The sequence below is a fragment of the Mya arenaria genome, chromosome 17, assembly GCF_026914265.1.
Source record: "Mya arenaria isolate MELC-2E11 chromosome 17, ASM2691426v1".
In the NCBI taxonomy this organism is placed as follows: Eukaryota; Metazoa; Mollusca; class Bivalvia; order Myida; family Myidae; genus Mya; species Mya arenaria.
In genome coordinates, this window is record NC_069138.1 from 32,971,644 (window position 1) to 32,988,854 (window position 17,211).

The following is a 17,211-nucleotide window of genomic DNA, read 5'->3' on the forward strand; positions in this document are numbered from 1 at the left end:
TGGTGTAAGATAGTGGGCTTGTGAACGCTTTGTGATAAGGGTCTCGTGTAAGATTTATGTTAAAGGAACTCGCTCACACATTGTGTTGACGGTGCTTTTTGAAGCTGTATATAATCAGACATATTTCGTTTGAATTTCATGTTATTTGTGATCTACATTCTTGTTACATCAACACAAGTTTAAGTAAAACCTCTCGTATTAACAGTAATTGATAAAATTGACACGTAGCGAATTATTTTAATGAACAGTGTTAGCCATGCTTTTGAAAATTATTTGAAGCAAAACATTTCAAATTATGTTTCTGTTTGTCAATAGAAATTATAAATTTGAAAATGTTGTCACCAATGTAAAAACTGGGGATGGCATAAGACATGTACCAATACTTATTGAGATCGTATATAGAGTACTGTTTATTTTGAGATCGTTCTGGAAAACAAACATACAACCCTAAAACAGTTAGGCGAACGTTTTATTGAATAAAAGAACCTCCAAATAAATGACAACATATAATCGCATCACAGGGTATTGACCATACGCTTGGACAATTATACGCTAAGAGTGTTACATACTTTTCATTGAAGATATACTTATAAACCATATGGTCCTTAGATGAACTATGATTGGCACAATTGGTTTAGTTGTTATTGCGTGTAACACTTGAAATATATGTACATTGGTCAAATGTAACTAAATAATATACCATTGGTAATCATTGTCAGAGCAGCAGTAGAAAAGTTAAATGAATACACTGATATTTATCAAATCATAATCAAATTCTCAATCCCCTTTTCAGCCTCAGGCTGTACGCTTCCAAACGATCCATACGCATCATATTATGTCAACAAAGAAAAAGACAAATATGAAGGAAACGACACAATCTCACATGAAGACAAGGTAAGTTGGAGATATAATGTAATGCATGCTGACTTAAAACTCGACTTTATGAAAGATGATGATAATAATATTCCTAAGATGATATCTTGTTAACATAGTTTAAACACTGCTGCAAAATAACTGACAAACAGAAGGACAGACATATACTTTGTATTCCTCCATACGTGTAGGGACTAAAAAACAATACCCACGTATAACATTATACATGTATAGACATGTATTTACAAACATCATCCAATAATTTAAACAAATATCACACATGTCAAATATTTATTAATTAAACCAAGATATGAAAAATATAAATATAATAATTAGCATGATACAGTGTTACTTGTAATGCACATAAACGCACATGAAAAGACTTCATTATTACTAATGTCAAACATAAATTATCCTCGTTACTTTATTGTATATTCTACGCAGCACAGCAATCGGTATAGGAACATAAACAGTCAAAATGTTCAGTACTGAGAGCAAACATATATTCTCATCGGTCTGGACAAGTCATTGTAACTATCGACTGACATAGCTCATGACCACAGTCAATGCTCGTGGGCTGTATCCGTGGATATATTTTATGTTATATACGAGTATTGAGACTTACTGAAAGTTCTGACGGTGCTAGAGAAACCCGACCCACGTATAAGCTCGTTTGTCTTTAATAGCCTCATCTACGTTAATGAGAAATGCTTTGTATATTTGTGAATCATCTGAAAGGTTGTAGCTTGCTGATTACTTATATGTAAAATATTTGAAATAATATAACCAACGCGTTATCATATGTAAAGTCATTACAGTTCGTATATGTGTTCTTTATTTCAATTGAAATCTGAAGTTTATGACATGTTTGCAATATTTAAAAGCAAAAAACTTATTTGCTTATTGTTTTTTGTTAAATGTTTAACGCTTGCTTTTACTCAATCCAAATGATACCTAATTAATATGGGGTCACATAATTGCGGGTCGGAGACCTTCCTTATACAAGTATGTCAAACAAAAGATGATAATGCACTGACCTCTATTAAACGAACAATGTACACTCTTTACCCTAAACGAAATGTAACGAAGATGTCTTCTTCTTTTTACAAACCCTACTAACTGTTATTTATGTATTATTGTATTTAACAGGTCCGTGTCGAGTGTGATAAAGGTACTAGTTTAACAGTGTTAACAAAGCCCTCAAATGACGGTAGCAGAATATGCTGGGATGGCGCCTGGAAATCAGGAGTGCAATTCCCATTTTGTAAACCAGGTACTGTACTTGAATTTTTCACGACTTGTAGACTACGCGATGAATACTTCAGTAAAATCAGTAAGCACAATACAAGGAGGATTACCCTTACAGTTACAAGTACTTAAAGGGTTATCTTACTTTTGTTAAACTATATCAATATTCATAAAACATCTTAAGTAATTTCTTAAGTAATGTCAATTTAAAAGGTATAAGAGTTTTTTGACATTAAACTATTATTTTGAATCAAATCAATAAAAAAGTATTTCAGATCTCATGAAGCGATTATATAATATGATTAGTGACATATTAAACCTCAGAAAATGACTTAAGTTAATGTTTTATAAATACAGTTCCAGAACTTTGCAAAATTTAACAACGTGATAATGACACAGTTGTTAACTTAAAAAGGTGACATGTTTCAATTAAAACAGTACAGCTACAACATTTGTATTAACTATTGTTCGTAAAACTGCAGACCATAAAGATAGACATGAAATTTACATCTGCTCTAGCAAGATGACGTTTACAACGTCCACAACTTACGAAATTATAAAGTTCTCAAAAATTGGCTGCAGAGACTTTAAACTAATCAAAGTCAATCATATATGCATTTTAATACAAAAGAGAAAAATCATGGCGATTTCCTTCCGAAGATGAGCATAAAATACACATGTAATCGTTTAACACAGAAAATGATAAAAACGTATGTGGTTATTGTATTTTTTTGTATTTATGTTTTAATGTTGGAAATATAATATGAAAGCATACATTGAAATCATTCATGTTTTATCTCGATTACACAGTACAATTTTTTAACTGCATTATTATGATTTATTTTAAATTTGTAAACATCTGTAGAATTAAGCACATTATTATACATCACATCTCCTTGTATTGTTATTTGTGACGGTTTGTGTCCGATTTAGTTTATGCTAGGCATTTTTCGTTTAAATTGTTAATTACTGGGCTTGTATTATCAAATAAATGCGTATTCTCAGTTGAAATCGTATATTGTGCAAAAAATTAACATGCCAAATCGGCTATATTTGTGTCTTCAAATATGTGTGCGGGCATGGGAAGTAAACGAATTTGAATTAGGTGCTGTGTATTTTCTGTATTAAAAAAGTTAAAAAGTTTTGCCTGCAATGCGTCATGCAAAGTTAAACATTTGACTGGTAAGAGTCGCTAAAATGTCAATCCCTGTTTTAACTTTCAGATCCATGCCGTTTAATAAAGGAAAAGGGTCGTCGTTTTATGCTAATGGGAACGGAAGAAAAACGCGAAGTCGCGCATGGAAAGAAAGTGAACGTCGTTTGCGATGAAGATTACGATATAGGCGGAAACGATGAGGATTCTAATTCGAAAATACAGTGTCTGAAAGGGCAGTTTGATAACATGTACCGTTGCGTTGAGAGTAAGTTTCTAGAAATGTTCTGTGTCGTGTCCTTCCCTTTGTATTTTTTCAGTCAGTTAATCATTACAAATTGAAATATTTGTTACAGCATTGAAAAGAACGATTAACAAAGTTACATATACAAACTGTTTTATTCTGTATGAGTGAATATGATCATATAATGGTGATTAAGTTCCGGTGCAATTACGTTTTTGTTAAAACGGCTGATTTCCACCTGATAAAATACTAAAAAAAATAAACTATTATTTAAAAAAGTATTTTTAACAGGAGGCCTACCTTGATGCGGTGATGTCATTATAATTCCATTAATATTTTCATTTATTATTTGCGTTGTGTAACACCTTTCAGGATGTGTCATCCCTGATATATCAAATGCGAACATCACACGATCAAATGGCACACATCCAGATAAGCTGAAGCACGGAGAAAACGTAAGTGAAAATAACTCAATCCTTTTTGTACTGTTTATAAGTTGTGTAAGAGGCTGATTAGGCCTTTCATTGTGCCGTTTTAACAGGGTCTGTATTAGATGTTTGTCTACTGGGCTGGTCCATGTACTTTCCATTCTAGTATAGAACCTTAGCACAATTATGTAACATTGACCATACCAAAGCCATATCAAAGCCTGTTAATTGATTATCAGTAAATAATTATAATATCAATTAATGATTAAAGGACCTGAACCACAAAGAAGCTAGTTCTTTGATAACTCCTTTCGGGTGTCTGAACCACACATAACCTAGTTCTCTGATAGCTCACTTAGGGTATCTGAACCGCAATAAAGCTTGTTCTCTTATGCCTCATTAAGGTATCTGAACCACAAATAAGCAAGTTCTCTGATACCTCATTAAGGTATCGGAACCATAAATGGGCTTGTTCTCTGTGAACCACAATTAAGTTAATTCTATAAAAGCTACATTAAGGTTTTTGAACCACAAATAAGCTGATTCTCTGATAGCTCCATTCAGGTATCCTGACCACAGAAAAGGCTTGTTCTCTAAATGCTCCATTAAGGTATCTGAACAACAAATAAGCTAGTTCTCTCGTAGCTCCTATCAGGTATCCGGACCACAAAAGAAGCTTGTTCTCTAAAGCTCCATTTAGGTATCTGAACAACACATAAACTTGTTCTCTAATAGTTCCATTCAGGTATCTGAACAACAAATAAGCAAGTTCTCTGATAGCTCCATTTGGGTACCCGGACCACAAAAGAAGCTTGCTCTCTGAAAGCTCCATTAAGATATCTGAACAACAAATAAGCTAATTTGTTTAAAAAGCACCATTAAGGTATATAAACAACAAATAAGCTAGTTCTCTGATAGCGCCATTCAGGTATTCGAACAACAAAAAAGCTCGTTCTCTTAAAGCTCTATTAAGGTATCTGAACAACAAATTAACTAGTTCTCTTATAGCTCCTATCAGGTATCCGGACCACAAAAGAAGCTTGTTCTCTAAAAGCGCCATTAAGGTATCTGAACCACAACAAAAGCTAATTATCTGATACCTCCATTCAGGTATGTTAAACTTAAATAGGCTTGTTCTCTGATAGCTCCATTAAGGTAACTGAACCACAAATAACCTAGTTCTCTGAAAGCTCCTTTAGGGTATCTCAACCACAAATAACCTAGTTCTCCGATAGGTCAATTAAGGTATCTGAACCACAAAAATCTTCGATATCTCCATCTTAACCTTAAATAAGCTAGTTCTCTGATAGCTGATTCAGGTATCCGAACCATTACTAAGTTTATTCTCTGAAAGCTCCTTTAAGGTATCTGAACCACAAATTATCTAGTTCTCCGATAGCTACATTAAGGTATCTTAACCATAAATAGGCTTGTTTTGATATCTCCGTTAAGGTTTCTAAACCACAAATAAGCTAGTTTTCTAGCTCTATTTAATTTTTTTGAACCACAAAAAGGCTGAATTTCTGATAGCTTCGTTAAGGAATCTGAACCACAAATAAGCTAGTTCTCTGATTGCTCCATTCAGGTATTTCAACCACAAAAAGCTAGTTATCTAATAGCTCCATTAATATATCTAAACCACAAATTAGCTTCTCACTGATAGCACAATTAACTTTAATGTAACATGTTTATGCTTGGTGGCCCAAAACAATTTTTGTATCTTTGAATGTTTTCTCATTTTCTGATAACTACAAGCACTGAGATGTACCTTTAATAGGTTATTACAGTTTGCATATTTGCTCTTTATTTCAACTAAGGTCGGAAGTAAAATGATATTATGTGCGTTCTTTGAAGAACAAACAGACACGTTTGTTAAAACATTTTCGGTAAATGTCTTATATGTTCTTTACTACAAAGAAAAACACATTTCAAATGATACCATACTAATATTGGTGACTTACATATTCTAGGGTCAGATACCTTAAACGAGTTGAGCAACCAATATAAGAGGAGAAAAAGTATGCCACGCGTATTAACGATATGACGCTTATGAGTAAAAGTCTAACACCAATGACCTATGCTCAGGTGTTAATGTGTTAAAATTTGAATCTTAAATTACTGTAGATGTTTCTTTATAGAAAACAGTAACTTATATTTCTTAATTTTACGCATTTGTTATTTGATAGTTGAATCTTGAATAACGCTTAACCTATAAAAATATACAAACAAGTAACTTACCTTTGTTCATGGAATGCGTTTATTTAAGGTGTCAGTATCATGCGAAGAAGAATTCATTTTGTATGATAACAACAAGAAGGTCATTGCGGAAGGTTCCTTTATTATGACATGTGCATCCGGAAACGTACCGTCCATACCATCATGTAGAAAAGGTAAATACACGGCTCATCAGCCTAAAGAGTAAAATAAACATTTAAATGAATGAATGAATTGGAGTTTGAGATTCTTCTGGCCAATCAGATGACTAACTTTTGTAAAATGAAACACTATTCATTTCCTACACATACTATTAATTCAAGCTCCTAAGTTCCACAAAAAAGCATGAGTACTTGGAGGAGCAGCTGAAACCAAAACTAGCATAAACAAGAAACAGTATTTAGGCCGCAGCTTGAAGGACCCACTGAAACCACAATAAGCATGACTAGTTAGGACGCCGCTAAAAAGAGCTACTGAAACTAAAATTAGAATCAGAAGTTAGGCCGCCGCTAGAAGGAGCTACTGAAACCAAAATTAGAATCAGTAGTGCGGCTTACGCTAAAAGAAGCTTCTGAAATCAAAAATAGAATCCGTAGTGAGGCTGCAGCCAGAAGGAGTTACTCAAACCAAAATTAGAATCAGTAGTGAGGCCGCCGCTAAAAGAAGCTACTGAAACCAAAATTAGAATCAGTAGTGAGGCTGCAGCCAGAAGGAGTAACTCAAAGCAAAATTAGACTTAGTAGTGAGGCTGAGGCTAGAAGGAGCTTCTGAAACCAAAATTAGGATTAGATGAAAGTATGCCGCTAGAAGGAGTTCCGGGAATCAAAATGAGAATATGTAGTGAGGTCGCCGCCAGAAGGAGCTACTGAAACCGACATAAGAATCAGCAGTAAGGTCGCCGCTAGATTGATCTACTGAAATCAAAATTAAAATTTACACATACGTCAAATCTGGCCTAACATTTGGCGATTGATGCGCCCGTAATTATTTGAGTTTATAGTAATGATAATGATATCAATATATTATATTTGTCGTTCACTGATTTCGCCAAACAAAGTCAACGACATTTGCGAGACAATTTATTACGTGTTGTTTATTTTAAAATTATAACAATATAAACAATGAGTGTTTATACTAATATGATAATCTATGTTTTCAAACAAGATATAACCATTTAAATGTGGTATTTTGAAAAGCATAATAACCCTTTGTATGGAACATATGGCTTAGTTTGTATTGACCATGTATGTAACTCCTGATAAATATGTACATTGATGGCACGTAGATAAATAATAAACGACCATAGTAATCATAGCAGACGAAAAGAAAATATAATTCACTAATATTTCTTCAATATAAAAATACGAATCGTCTTTATTGGCTGAACGATTTCCGTTTCAGCGTTGAACTGTTCGCTTCCACGTGATCCATATGCCTTATATTATGTCAACGGAGAAAATCATATCGGAGACACAATTTTACATGAAAGCAAGGTATGTTGTAGAAATGCTGAATATATTATATAATGCATGATGGAATAACATCCGGTTTTTTTGTGTGTGGGGTTTGATTTTTTTTATTTGTTGTTTTTTTTTTTTTTTTTTTTTTTTTTTTTTTTTTGGGGGGGGGGTCAGTAAATATAAGTTAAATCAAGATAATATTTACTTATTTTTTAACATATATATATTCGTCTTTTGATGAGCCAACATCTGTGAAAATGCTAGGAAAAAAGTGAAATAAAACTGCTTATAAATGATCAGTTCGCAGATTGTTTCCATATTTATGTTCCAAATTAATGTTCTATGGTAAAGAAGGTTAATAACGGGTTTAGAGAAATGATATTTTCGACAGTTTTCAAGACAATTGAAATTATAGTGAGGTTTATGTCTGGAGTGGAGACATTGATCCAAAAAAGCTGTTTCTGAGACAAGAATAAATAAAATAAAGGCCAAAACTGTCAATCTGTGAGAGAGCAGCTTTAAAACCGAACTAACTGTTATTTATGTATTTTGGTATAACACAGGTCCGTGTCGAATGTGAAAACGGTACTAGTTTAAAAGTGTCCTCGGACGACGTCAGAACATGCTGGAATGGTGCCTGGAAATCAAGAGAACAATTTCCAGTCTGTGTACAAGGTACTGAACGTGCACTTGATTCATAGTCAGAAACGTATCTAGGCTTATACGAGTACGCCCATTGTGTACAAATAACTGTTGGTTTCCCAGAAATTGCATTTGTTTAAATCTCGTAGCATAAAGAACACCAAGCTAAGAGACTAAGAGGGTGTATAAACGTGTTACTTTTTTTCTGGTTAAAATCAGCCGTTTTCTCACTAAACATTGGCGTTTAGAATCATTAAAATGCTTGAAAGATGGCTACTGTATAATAACTATTTCGTATGGGAGGGTTACAATACACCCCTTCGCTCTGTACTCGTAAAAGGCATATTGCATAAAAAATAAGAAAGACTTTTCAAATACGGGCATATGGTTTATAACAATTCAGGTATGCTCCAACACATTTCATGGACAAGGTGAATGAACATGTGTGTCATATGATTATTTATTGTACATGCAAATTTCCGATAATACATAAGAAAAATACCTACCGGTTGCACATGCGCTAAAGAAGAGCCGACAAGGCAATGCCATTTCTCGCACTAGATGTTTTGCAGAAACGTAGTACCCGAAGAATTTAAAACCGATCATTTTAATTTCGTTTATAAGTAGAAAGAATACTGAGATGGTCTCTAGTCAGAATCATAAGATAAACACAAAACGTTTATTTGTTCCTGTCTTTTAAATGATGACGTCACACCCAGTTAGATGACGCCCTCATCATTAATTATGTAATATGTTCATGACGTCAGTTAGCTACTTAGATACAGAAAGTAGTGATGGCTTTAAAGTGTTTTTCATGAAACCAAGAGAAACAAAATCACGCTTTCCTCATCTGATTTGAATGAAAAATACTGATTTATTCAAATATTAGTTTATGATATTTAACACATGTGAAATTAACGTATGATTTATAGTGATATTACCAAATAAGCCAGTTTTGCCTCAAATTGAATTGTTTACAATCATGCAAAGTGATAACGTAACAGAAGTATCCATATAAATTACAGACAAAAATACGCGATGGTTATATTTAACGGGACACAAGGTTTAGTATGTGATGATATAACTTATCATGTGTTGATGATGAAATGCTGGTGCAAAAACTCTTCTTTGTTAAAAAGGCGTGTATTTACTATCATTTTGACATTTGATGTACATTAATTAGTTTAAGTGGTGTTATTATAATTCTATTTATGTTTTCTTGTACTAATTGCGTTGTTTTACACTTTTTAGGATGTGCCATCCCAGATATACCAAATGCGAACATCACACGCACAAATGGCACGAATACAGCTAAGCTGAAGCACGGAGAAAACGTAACTGAAAATAACTTAATACTTTTGTACTTCTTTGTCTGTATAAATTAGAGTTTATTAAGTAATTCTTCGTGAATAACTCTAGCGCCCCTGATTAGCGTACAATGTAGGGAAAACACTGTTAGGTTAGTAGATTGTTAAGCCTTTCTTGGCTGGTCCATGTAGTTTTCATTGGAGTATTAGGCCGAAAAGAATATGTCCGTTTCGGGTAACCCGACCCTTCCTATAAACATGCGCCGATCCTAATTATATTTTTTTTCCGTTTCTGAGCAAAAAAAATATTCGTTAGCGAATAGAGAGTTACGAAGGGCGGATAAATGTAGATTTTAATCAGAATTATTGTTAATATGATAAAACACAGTCAGGCAAAGACAGTAATGTAGGAAAGACTGCCATGTGCAAGAAAGCACTCTGAACTTACGACAGATTTTGAAAAAAAATTAAAAAATCCCTACCTATCCTACCTGGGAATTTTGGGAAGGTTACCCTAAACAAGCAATTTTTTTTGGCCTTTTTATTATATTTTTTTAGTAGTAGTAGTAGTAGTAGTAGTAGTAGTAGTAGTAGTTGTTGTTGTTGTTGTTGTTATATTATTATTATTATTATTATTATTATTATTATTATTATTATTATTATTATTACTATTATTATTATTATTATTACCAATAGTTGTAGCCCGGAATGATAGCCATTCTGGTTTTTCCGACCTAATCCTCCGGTACAAACAAAATTAAACCGTTGTAATATACACATGTTACTTAGGAAACAATAACGTCACTGGACTGTTACATGAATTTCAATAGCTTGAAATTCACCTTTTATTTGTACCGGCATGGGAAAACCCTGTTATGTTAATTCCGGGCTATATGTATTGGATTACTTGTTATTAATAACTGAACAATAGAATGAATGAAGTCAATGATGAATGACCATAGGATTAACTTAAGATGAACATTGAATACCAGCTTTGGCCTATGTTTGATTTAGTTTTCTAGTTGTGAAAAATAGTTGATGCTGGACTTAATTTAGACTAGAATTCTGACAAAAGATTGAGCAAAAATGGTACAAGGTTTTCCCACGATTTCACTTTGTAATGTAGTATGACCCAATATTAACCAGTATCAATCTTGTCCATAATTTCATTGTGACAAAGATTTGATTAAGTTTTACCAAGTTTTAACATAAATGTGGCAACAATGTTCAGAGAAACTGCAGTAATCTTCCAGGTAATCAAACTCTTCCGGCATACATGCCACAAGTATTGTAAGTCTGTAATGGATTAAGTATGCTAGCTGATTATATCAATCAAATTATAACATTTTTTGTATTGGATGAAGCATGCTAGCCTATCAAGTCTACCAGCATTCCCAAGGTCAGGGAAAAGTAAGGGATTTTTTTTTTCAAGGGTAGGGAAGTGTCAGGGAATTATAAAATTTGGTCAGGGAAATTTTGAACCGGAGATCGAGGGCTGTGGGAACAATTTGTAAAATAGCAAAAATAAGGCGATGGCAGTTCCTTCTTTTCCGTTTAATTCATATTTCCTATAACATTTTTTATTGGCATTAGTTATTAAATTATACTTCCCATCTTCAAAATCATTAAAGAAGATGGAGGCTAACTTTATTAACTATGCTCATAGATGACCAATTAAGCTCCTATGAACATGGATAGTTTGGTCGGGGAATATGCGTACCACTATGCGTTAGTTTTATCACGATCGAACCTCTGATGAAGGAGAATGTGAGAAACCTGTCAACTTAAGTTTTAACTAAGCCCTAACTGTTAACTTTCTATTTTCTGTTAAAGACTATTAACACTGCCTTTTAGGCAGTTTTCATTATTTTAGGCAATTCGTCTATTTCAACATCAAGTTATATGTTAGTGGTGAAATGTTATGAGTTGTGTTAAACATGTCTCCATTTTGTAAGTCTATTTGTCTCAGTCTGTTTTGTGAGTTTATTTGTCCTGGTAGACAGAATAACATGTGTCTGTTTTGTAAGTCTATTTGTCTCAGTCTGTTTTGTGAGTCTATTTGTCCTGGTAGACAGAATAACATGTGTCTGTTTTGTAAGTCTATTTGTCTCAGTCTGTTTTGTGAGTCTATTTGTCTTGGTAGACAGAATAACATGTGTCGGTTTTGTATGTCTATTGTCTCAGTCTGTTTTGTGAGTCTATTTGTCCTGGTAGACAGAATAACATGTGTCGGTTTTGTATGTCTATTTGTCTCAGTCTGTTTTGTGAGTCTATTTGTCTTGGTAGACAGAATAACATGTCGGTTTTGTAAGTCTATTTGTCTCAGTCTGTTTTGTGAGTCTATTTGTCTTGGTAGACAGAATAACATGTGTCGGTTTTGTATGTCTATTGTCTCAGTCTGTTTTGTGAGTCTATTTGTCCTGGTAGACAGAATAACATGTGTCGGTTTTGTAAGTCTATTTGTCTCAGTCTGTTTTGTGAGTCTATTTGTCCTGGTAGACAGAATAACATGTGTCGGTTTTGTATGTCTATTGTCTCAGTCTGTTTTGTGAGTCTATTTGTCCTGGTAGACAGAATAACATGTGTCTGTTTTGTAAGTCTATTTGTCTCAGTCTGTTTTGTGAGTCTATTTGTCCTGGTAGACAGAATAACATGTGTCGGTTTTGTATGTCTATTGTCTCAGTCTGTTTTGTGAGTCTATTTGTCTTGGTAGACAGAATAACATGTGTCGGTTTTGTATGTCTATTGTCTCAGTCTGTTTTGTGAGTCTATTTGTCCTGGTAGACAGAATAACATGTGTCGGTTTTGTATGTCTATTGTCTCAGTCTGTTTTGTGAGTCTATTTGTCTTGGTAGACAGAATAACATGTGTCGGTTTTGTAAGTCTATTTGTCTCAGTCTGTTTTGTAAGTCTATTTGTCTCAGTCTGTTTTGTGAGTCTATTTGTCCTGGTAGACAGAATAACATGTGTCTGTTTTGTAAGTCTATTTGTCTCAGTCTGTTTTGTAAGTCTATTTGTCTCAGTCTGTTTTGTGAGTCTATTTGTCCTGGTAGACAGAATAACATGTGTCGGTTTTGTAAGTCTATTTGTCTCAGTCTGTTTTGTGAGTCTATTTGTCTTGGTAGACAGAATAACATGTGTCTGTTTTGTGAGTCTATTTGTCTCAGTCTGTTTTGTGAGTCTATTTGTCTCAGTCTGTTTTGTGAGTCTATTTGTCTCAGTCTGTTTTGTGAGTCTATTTGTCCTGGTAGACAGAATAACATGTGTCGGTTTTGTATGTCTATTGTCTCAGTCTGTTTTGTGAGTCTATTTGTCTTGGTAGACAGAATAACATGTGTCGGTTTTGTAAGTCTATTTGTCTCAGTCTGTTTTGTGAGTCTATTTGTCTCAGTCTGTTTTGTGAGTCTATTTGTCCTGGTAGACAGAATAACATGTGTCGGTTTTGTAAGTCTATTTGTCTCAGTCTGTTTTGTGAGTCTATTTGTCTCGGTAGACAGAATAACATGTATCGGTTTTGTAAGTCTATTTGTCTCAGTCTGTTTTGTGAGTCTAGTTGTCTCGGTAGACAGAATAACATGTATCGGTTTTGTAAGTCTATTTGTCTCAGTCTGTTTTGTGAGTCTATTTGTCTCGGTAGACAGAATAACATGTGTCTGTTTTGTAAGTCTATTTGTCTCAGTCTGTTTTGTGAGTCTATTTGTCCTGGTAGACAGAATAACATGTGTCGGTTTTGTGAGTCTATTTGTCTCAGTCTGTTTTGTGAGTCTATTTGTCTCGGTAGACAGAATAACATGTATCGGTTTTGTAAGTCTATTTGTCTCAGTCTGTTTTGTGAGTCTAGTTGTCTCGGTAGACAGAATAACATGTATCGGTTTTGTAAGTCTATTTGTCTCAGTCTGTTTTGTGAGTCTATTTGTCTCGGTAGACAGAATAACATGTGTCTGTTTTGTAAGTCTATTTGTCTCAGTCTGTTTTGTGAGTCTATTTGTCCTGGTAGACAGAATAACATGTGTCGGTTTTGTAAGTCTATTTGTCTCAGTCTGTTTTGTGAGTCTATTTGTCCTGGTAGACAGAATAACATGTGTCCATTTTGTAAGTCTATTTGTCTCAGTCTGTTTTGTGAGTCTATTTGTCTTGGTAGACAGAATAACATGTGTCTGTTTTGTAAGTCTATTTGTCTCAGTCTGTTTTGTGAGTCTAGTTGTCTCGGTAGACAGAATAACATGTGTCTGTTTTGTAAGGTCTATTTGTCTCAGTCTGTTTTGTGAGTCTAATTTGTCTTGGTAGACAGAATAACATGTGTCTGTTTTGTAAGTCTATTTGTCTCAGTCTGTTTTGTGAGTCTATTTGTCCTTGGTAGACAGAATAACATGTGTCGGTTTTGTAAGTCTATTTGTCTCAGTCTGTTTTGTGAGTCTATTTGTCCTGGTAGACAGAATAACATGTGTCTGTTTTGTAAGTCTATTTGTCTCAGTCTGTTTTGTGAGTCTATTTGTCTTGGTAGACAGAATAACATGCTTTCGGTTTTGTAAGTCTATTTGTCTCAGTCTGTTTTGTGAGTCTATTTGTCTTGGTAGACAGAATAACATGTGTCGGTTTTGTAAGTCTATTTGTCTCAGTCTGTTTTGTGAGTCTATTTGTCCTGATAGACAGAATAACATGTGTCCATTTTGTAAGTCTATTTGTCTCAGTCTGTTTTGTGAGTCTATTTGTCTCGGTAGACAGAATAACATGTGTCGGTTTTGTAAGTCTATTTGTCTCAGTCTGTTTTGTGAGTCTATTTGTCTCGGTAGACAGAATAACATGTCGGTTTTGTGAGTCTATTTGTCTCAGTCTGTTTTGTGAGTCTATTTGTCTTGGTAGACAGAATAACATGTGTCGGTTTTGTAAGTCTATTTGTCTCAGTCTGTTTTGTGAGTCTATTTGTCCTGGTAGACAGAATAACATGTCGGTTTTGTAAGTCTATTTGTCTCAGTCTGTTTTGTGAGTCTATTTGTCTTGGTAGACAGAATAACATGTGTCTGTTTTGTATGTCTATTGTCTCAGTCTGTTTTGTGAGTCTATTTGTCCTGGTAGACAGAATAACATGTGTCGGTTTTGTAAGTCTATTTGTCTCAGTCTGTTTTGTGAGTCTATTTGTCCTGGTAGACAGAATAACATGTGTCGGTTTTGTATGTCTATTGTCTCAGTCTGTTTTGTGAGTCTATTTGTCCTGGTAGACAGAATAACATGTGTCTGTTTTGTAAGTCTATTTGTCTCAGTCTGTTTTGTGAGTCTATTTGTCCTGGTAGACAGAATAACATGTGTCGGTTTTGTATGTCTATTGTCTCAGTCTGTTTTGTGAGTCTATTTGTCTTGGTAGACAGAATAACATGTGTCGGTTTTGTATGTCTATTGTCTCAGTCTGTTTTGTGAGTCTATTTGTCCTGGTAGACAGAATAACATGTGTCGGTTTTGTAAGTCTATTTGTCTCAGTCTGTTTTGTGAGTCTATTTGTCTCGGTAGACAGAATAACATGTGTCGGTTTTGTAAGTCTATTTGTCTCGGACTGTTTTGTGAGTCTATTTGTCTTGGTAGACAGAATAACATGTATCGGTTTTGTAAGTCTATTTGTCTCAGTCTGTTTTGTGAGTCTATTTGTCCTGGTAGACAGAATAACATGTGTCGGTTTTGTAAGTCTATTTGTCTCAGTCTGTTTTGTGAGTCTATTTGTCTTGGTAGACAGAATAACATGTATCGGTTTTGTAAGTCTATTTGTCTCAGTCTGTTTTGTGAGTCTATTTGTCTTGGTAGACAGAATAACATGTGTCTGTTTTGTAAGTCTATTTGTCTCAGTCTGTTTTGTGAGTCTATTTGTCTTGGTAGACAGAATAACATGTGTCGGTTTTGTAAGTCTATTTGTCTCAGTCTGTTTTGTGAGTCTATTTGTCTTGGTAGACAGAATAACATGTGTCGGTTTTGTAAGTCTATTTGTCTCAGTCTGTTTTGTGAGTCTATTTGTCTTGGTAGACAGAATAACATGTCGGTTTTGTAAGTCTATTTGTCTCAGTCTGTTTTGTGAGTCTATTTGTCTCGGTAGACAGAATAACATGTGTCGGTTTTGTAAGTCTATTTGTCTCAGTCTGTTTTGTGAGTCTATTTGTCTTTGTAGACAGAATAACATGTGTCGGTTTTGTAAGTCTATTTGTCTCAGTCTGTTTTGTGAGTCTAGTTGTCCTGGTAGACAGAATAACATGGGTCGGTTTTGTAAGTCTATTTGTCTCGGACTGTTTTGTGAGTCTATTTGTCTCGGTAGACAGAATAACATGTGTCGGTTTTGTAAGTCTATTTGTCTCAGTCTGTTTTGTGAGTCTATTTGTCTCGGTAGACAGAATAACATGTGTCGGTTTTGTAAGTCTATTTGTCTCAGTCTGTTTTGTGAGTCTATTTGTCTCAGTCTGTTTTGTGAGTCTATTTGTCTCAGTCTGTTTTGTGAGTCTATTTGTCTCAGTCTGTTTTGTGAGTCTATTTGTCCTGGTAGACAGAATAACATGTGTCGGTTTTGTAAGTCTATTTGTCTCGGACTGTTTTGTGAGTCTATTTGTCTTGGTAGACAGAATAACATGTGTCTGTTTTGTAAGTCTATTTGTCTCGGACTGTTTTGTGAGTCTAGTTGTCCTGGTAGACAGAATAACATGTATCGGTTTTGTAAGTCTATTTGTCTCAGTCTGTTTTGTGAGTCTATTTGTCTTGGTAGACAGAATAACATGTGTCGGTTTTGTAAGTCTATTTGTCTCAGTCTGTTTTGTGAGTCTATTTGTCTTGGTAGACAGAATAACATGTGTCGGTTTTGTAGGTCTATTTGTCTCAGTCTGTTTTGTGAGTCTATTTGTCTTGGTAGACAGAATAACATGTGTCTGTTTTGTAAGTCTATTTGTCTCAGTCTGTTTTGTGAGTCTATTTGTCCTGGTAGACAGAATAACATGTGTCGGTTTTGTAAGTCTATTTGTCTCAGTCTGTTTTGTGAGTCTATTTGTCCTGGTAGACGGAATAACATGTGTAGGTTTTGTAAGTCTATTTGTCTCAGTCTGTTTTGTGAGTCTATTTGTCTTGGTAGACAGAATAACATGTGTCGGTTTTGTAAGTCTATTTGTCTCAGTCTGTTTTGTGAGTCTATTTGTCCTGGTAGACAGAATAACATGTGTCGGTTTTGTAAGTCTATTTGTCTCAGTCTGTTTTGTGAGTCTATTTGTCTTGGTAGACAGAATAACATGTGTCCATTTTGTAAGTCTATTTGTCTCAGTCTGTTTTGTGAGTCTATTTGTCTTGGTAGACAGAATAACATGTGTCTGTTTTGTAAAGCTATTTGTCTCAGTCTGTTTTGTGAGTCTATTTGTCCTGGTAGACAGAATAACATGTGTCGGTTTTGTAAGTTTATTTGTCTCAGTCTGTTTTGTGAGTCTATTTGTCCTGGTAGACAGAATAACATGTATCGGTTTTGTAAGTCTATTTGTCTCGGACTGTTTTGTAAGTCTATTTGTCTCAGTCGGTTTTGTGAGTCTATTTGTCTTGGTAGACAGAATAACATGTGTCGGTTTTGTGAGTCTATTTGTCTCAGTCTGTTTTGTGAGTCTAGTTGTCCTGGTAGACAGAATAACATGTG

General features: G+C 34.5%; 1 protein-coding gene across 1 annotated transcript in view; it reads left to right on the forward strand.

The window, feature by feature from the left end:
• The window catches only part of LOC128223397 (sushi, von Willebrand factor type A, EGF and pentraxin domain-containing protein 1-like), a 29,444-nt gene extending 19,797 nt beyond the window's left edge, over positions 1 to 9,647 (forward strand). Inside the window, exons 12-19 of the mRNA XM_052932677.1 lie at positions 794 to 894; positions 2,023 to 2,146; positions 3,345 to 3,542; positions 3,891 to 3,973; positions 6,213 to 6,336; positions 7,562 to 7,653; positions 8,184 to 8,295; positions 9,514 to 9,647. Coding sequence (XP_052788637.1) covers positions 794 to 894; positions 2,023 to 2,146; positions 3,345 to 3,542; positions 3,891 to 3,973; positions 6,213 to 6,336; positions 7,562 to 7,653; positions 8,184 to 8,295; positions 9,514 to 9,647 — 968 coding nt within the window. The remainder of the gene's footprint in view (positions 1 to 793; positions 895 to 2,022; positions 2,147 to 3,344; positions 3,543 to 3,890; positions 3,974 to 6,212; positions 6,337 to 7,561; positions 7,654 to 8,183; positions 8,296 to 9,513) is intronic.
• Positions 9,648 to 17,211: the final 7,564 nt, after the last annotated feature.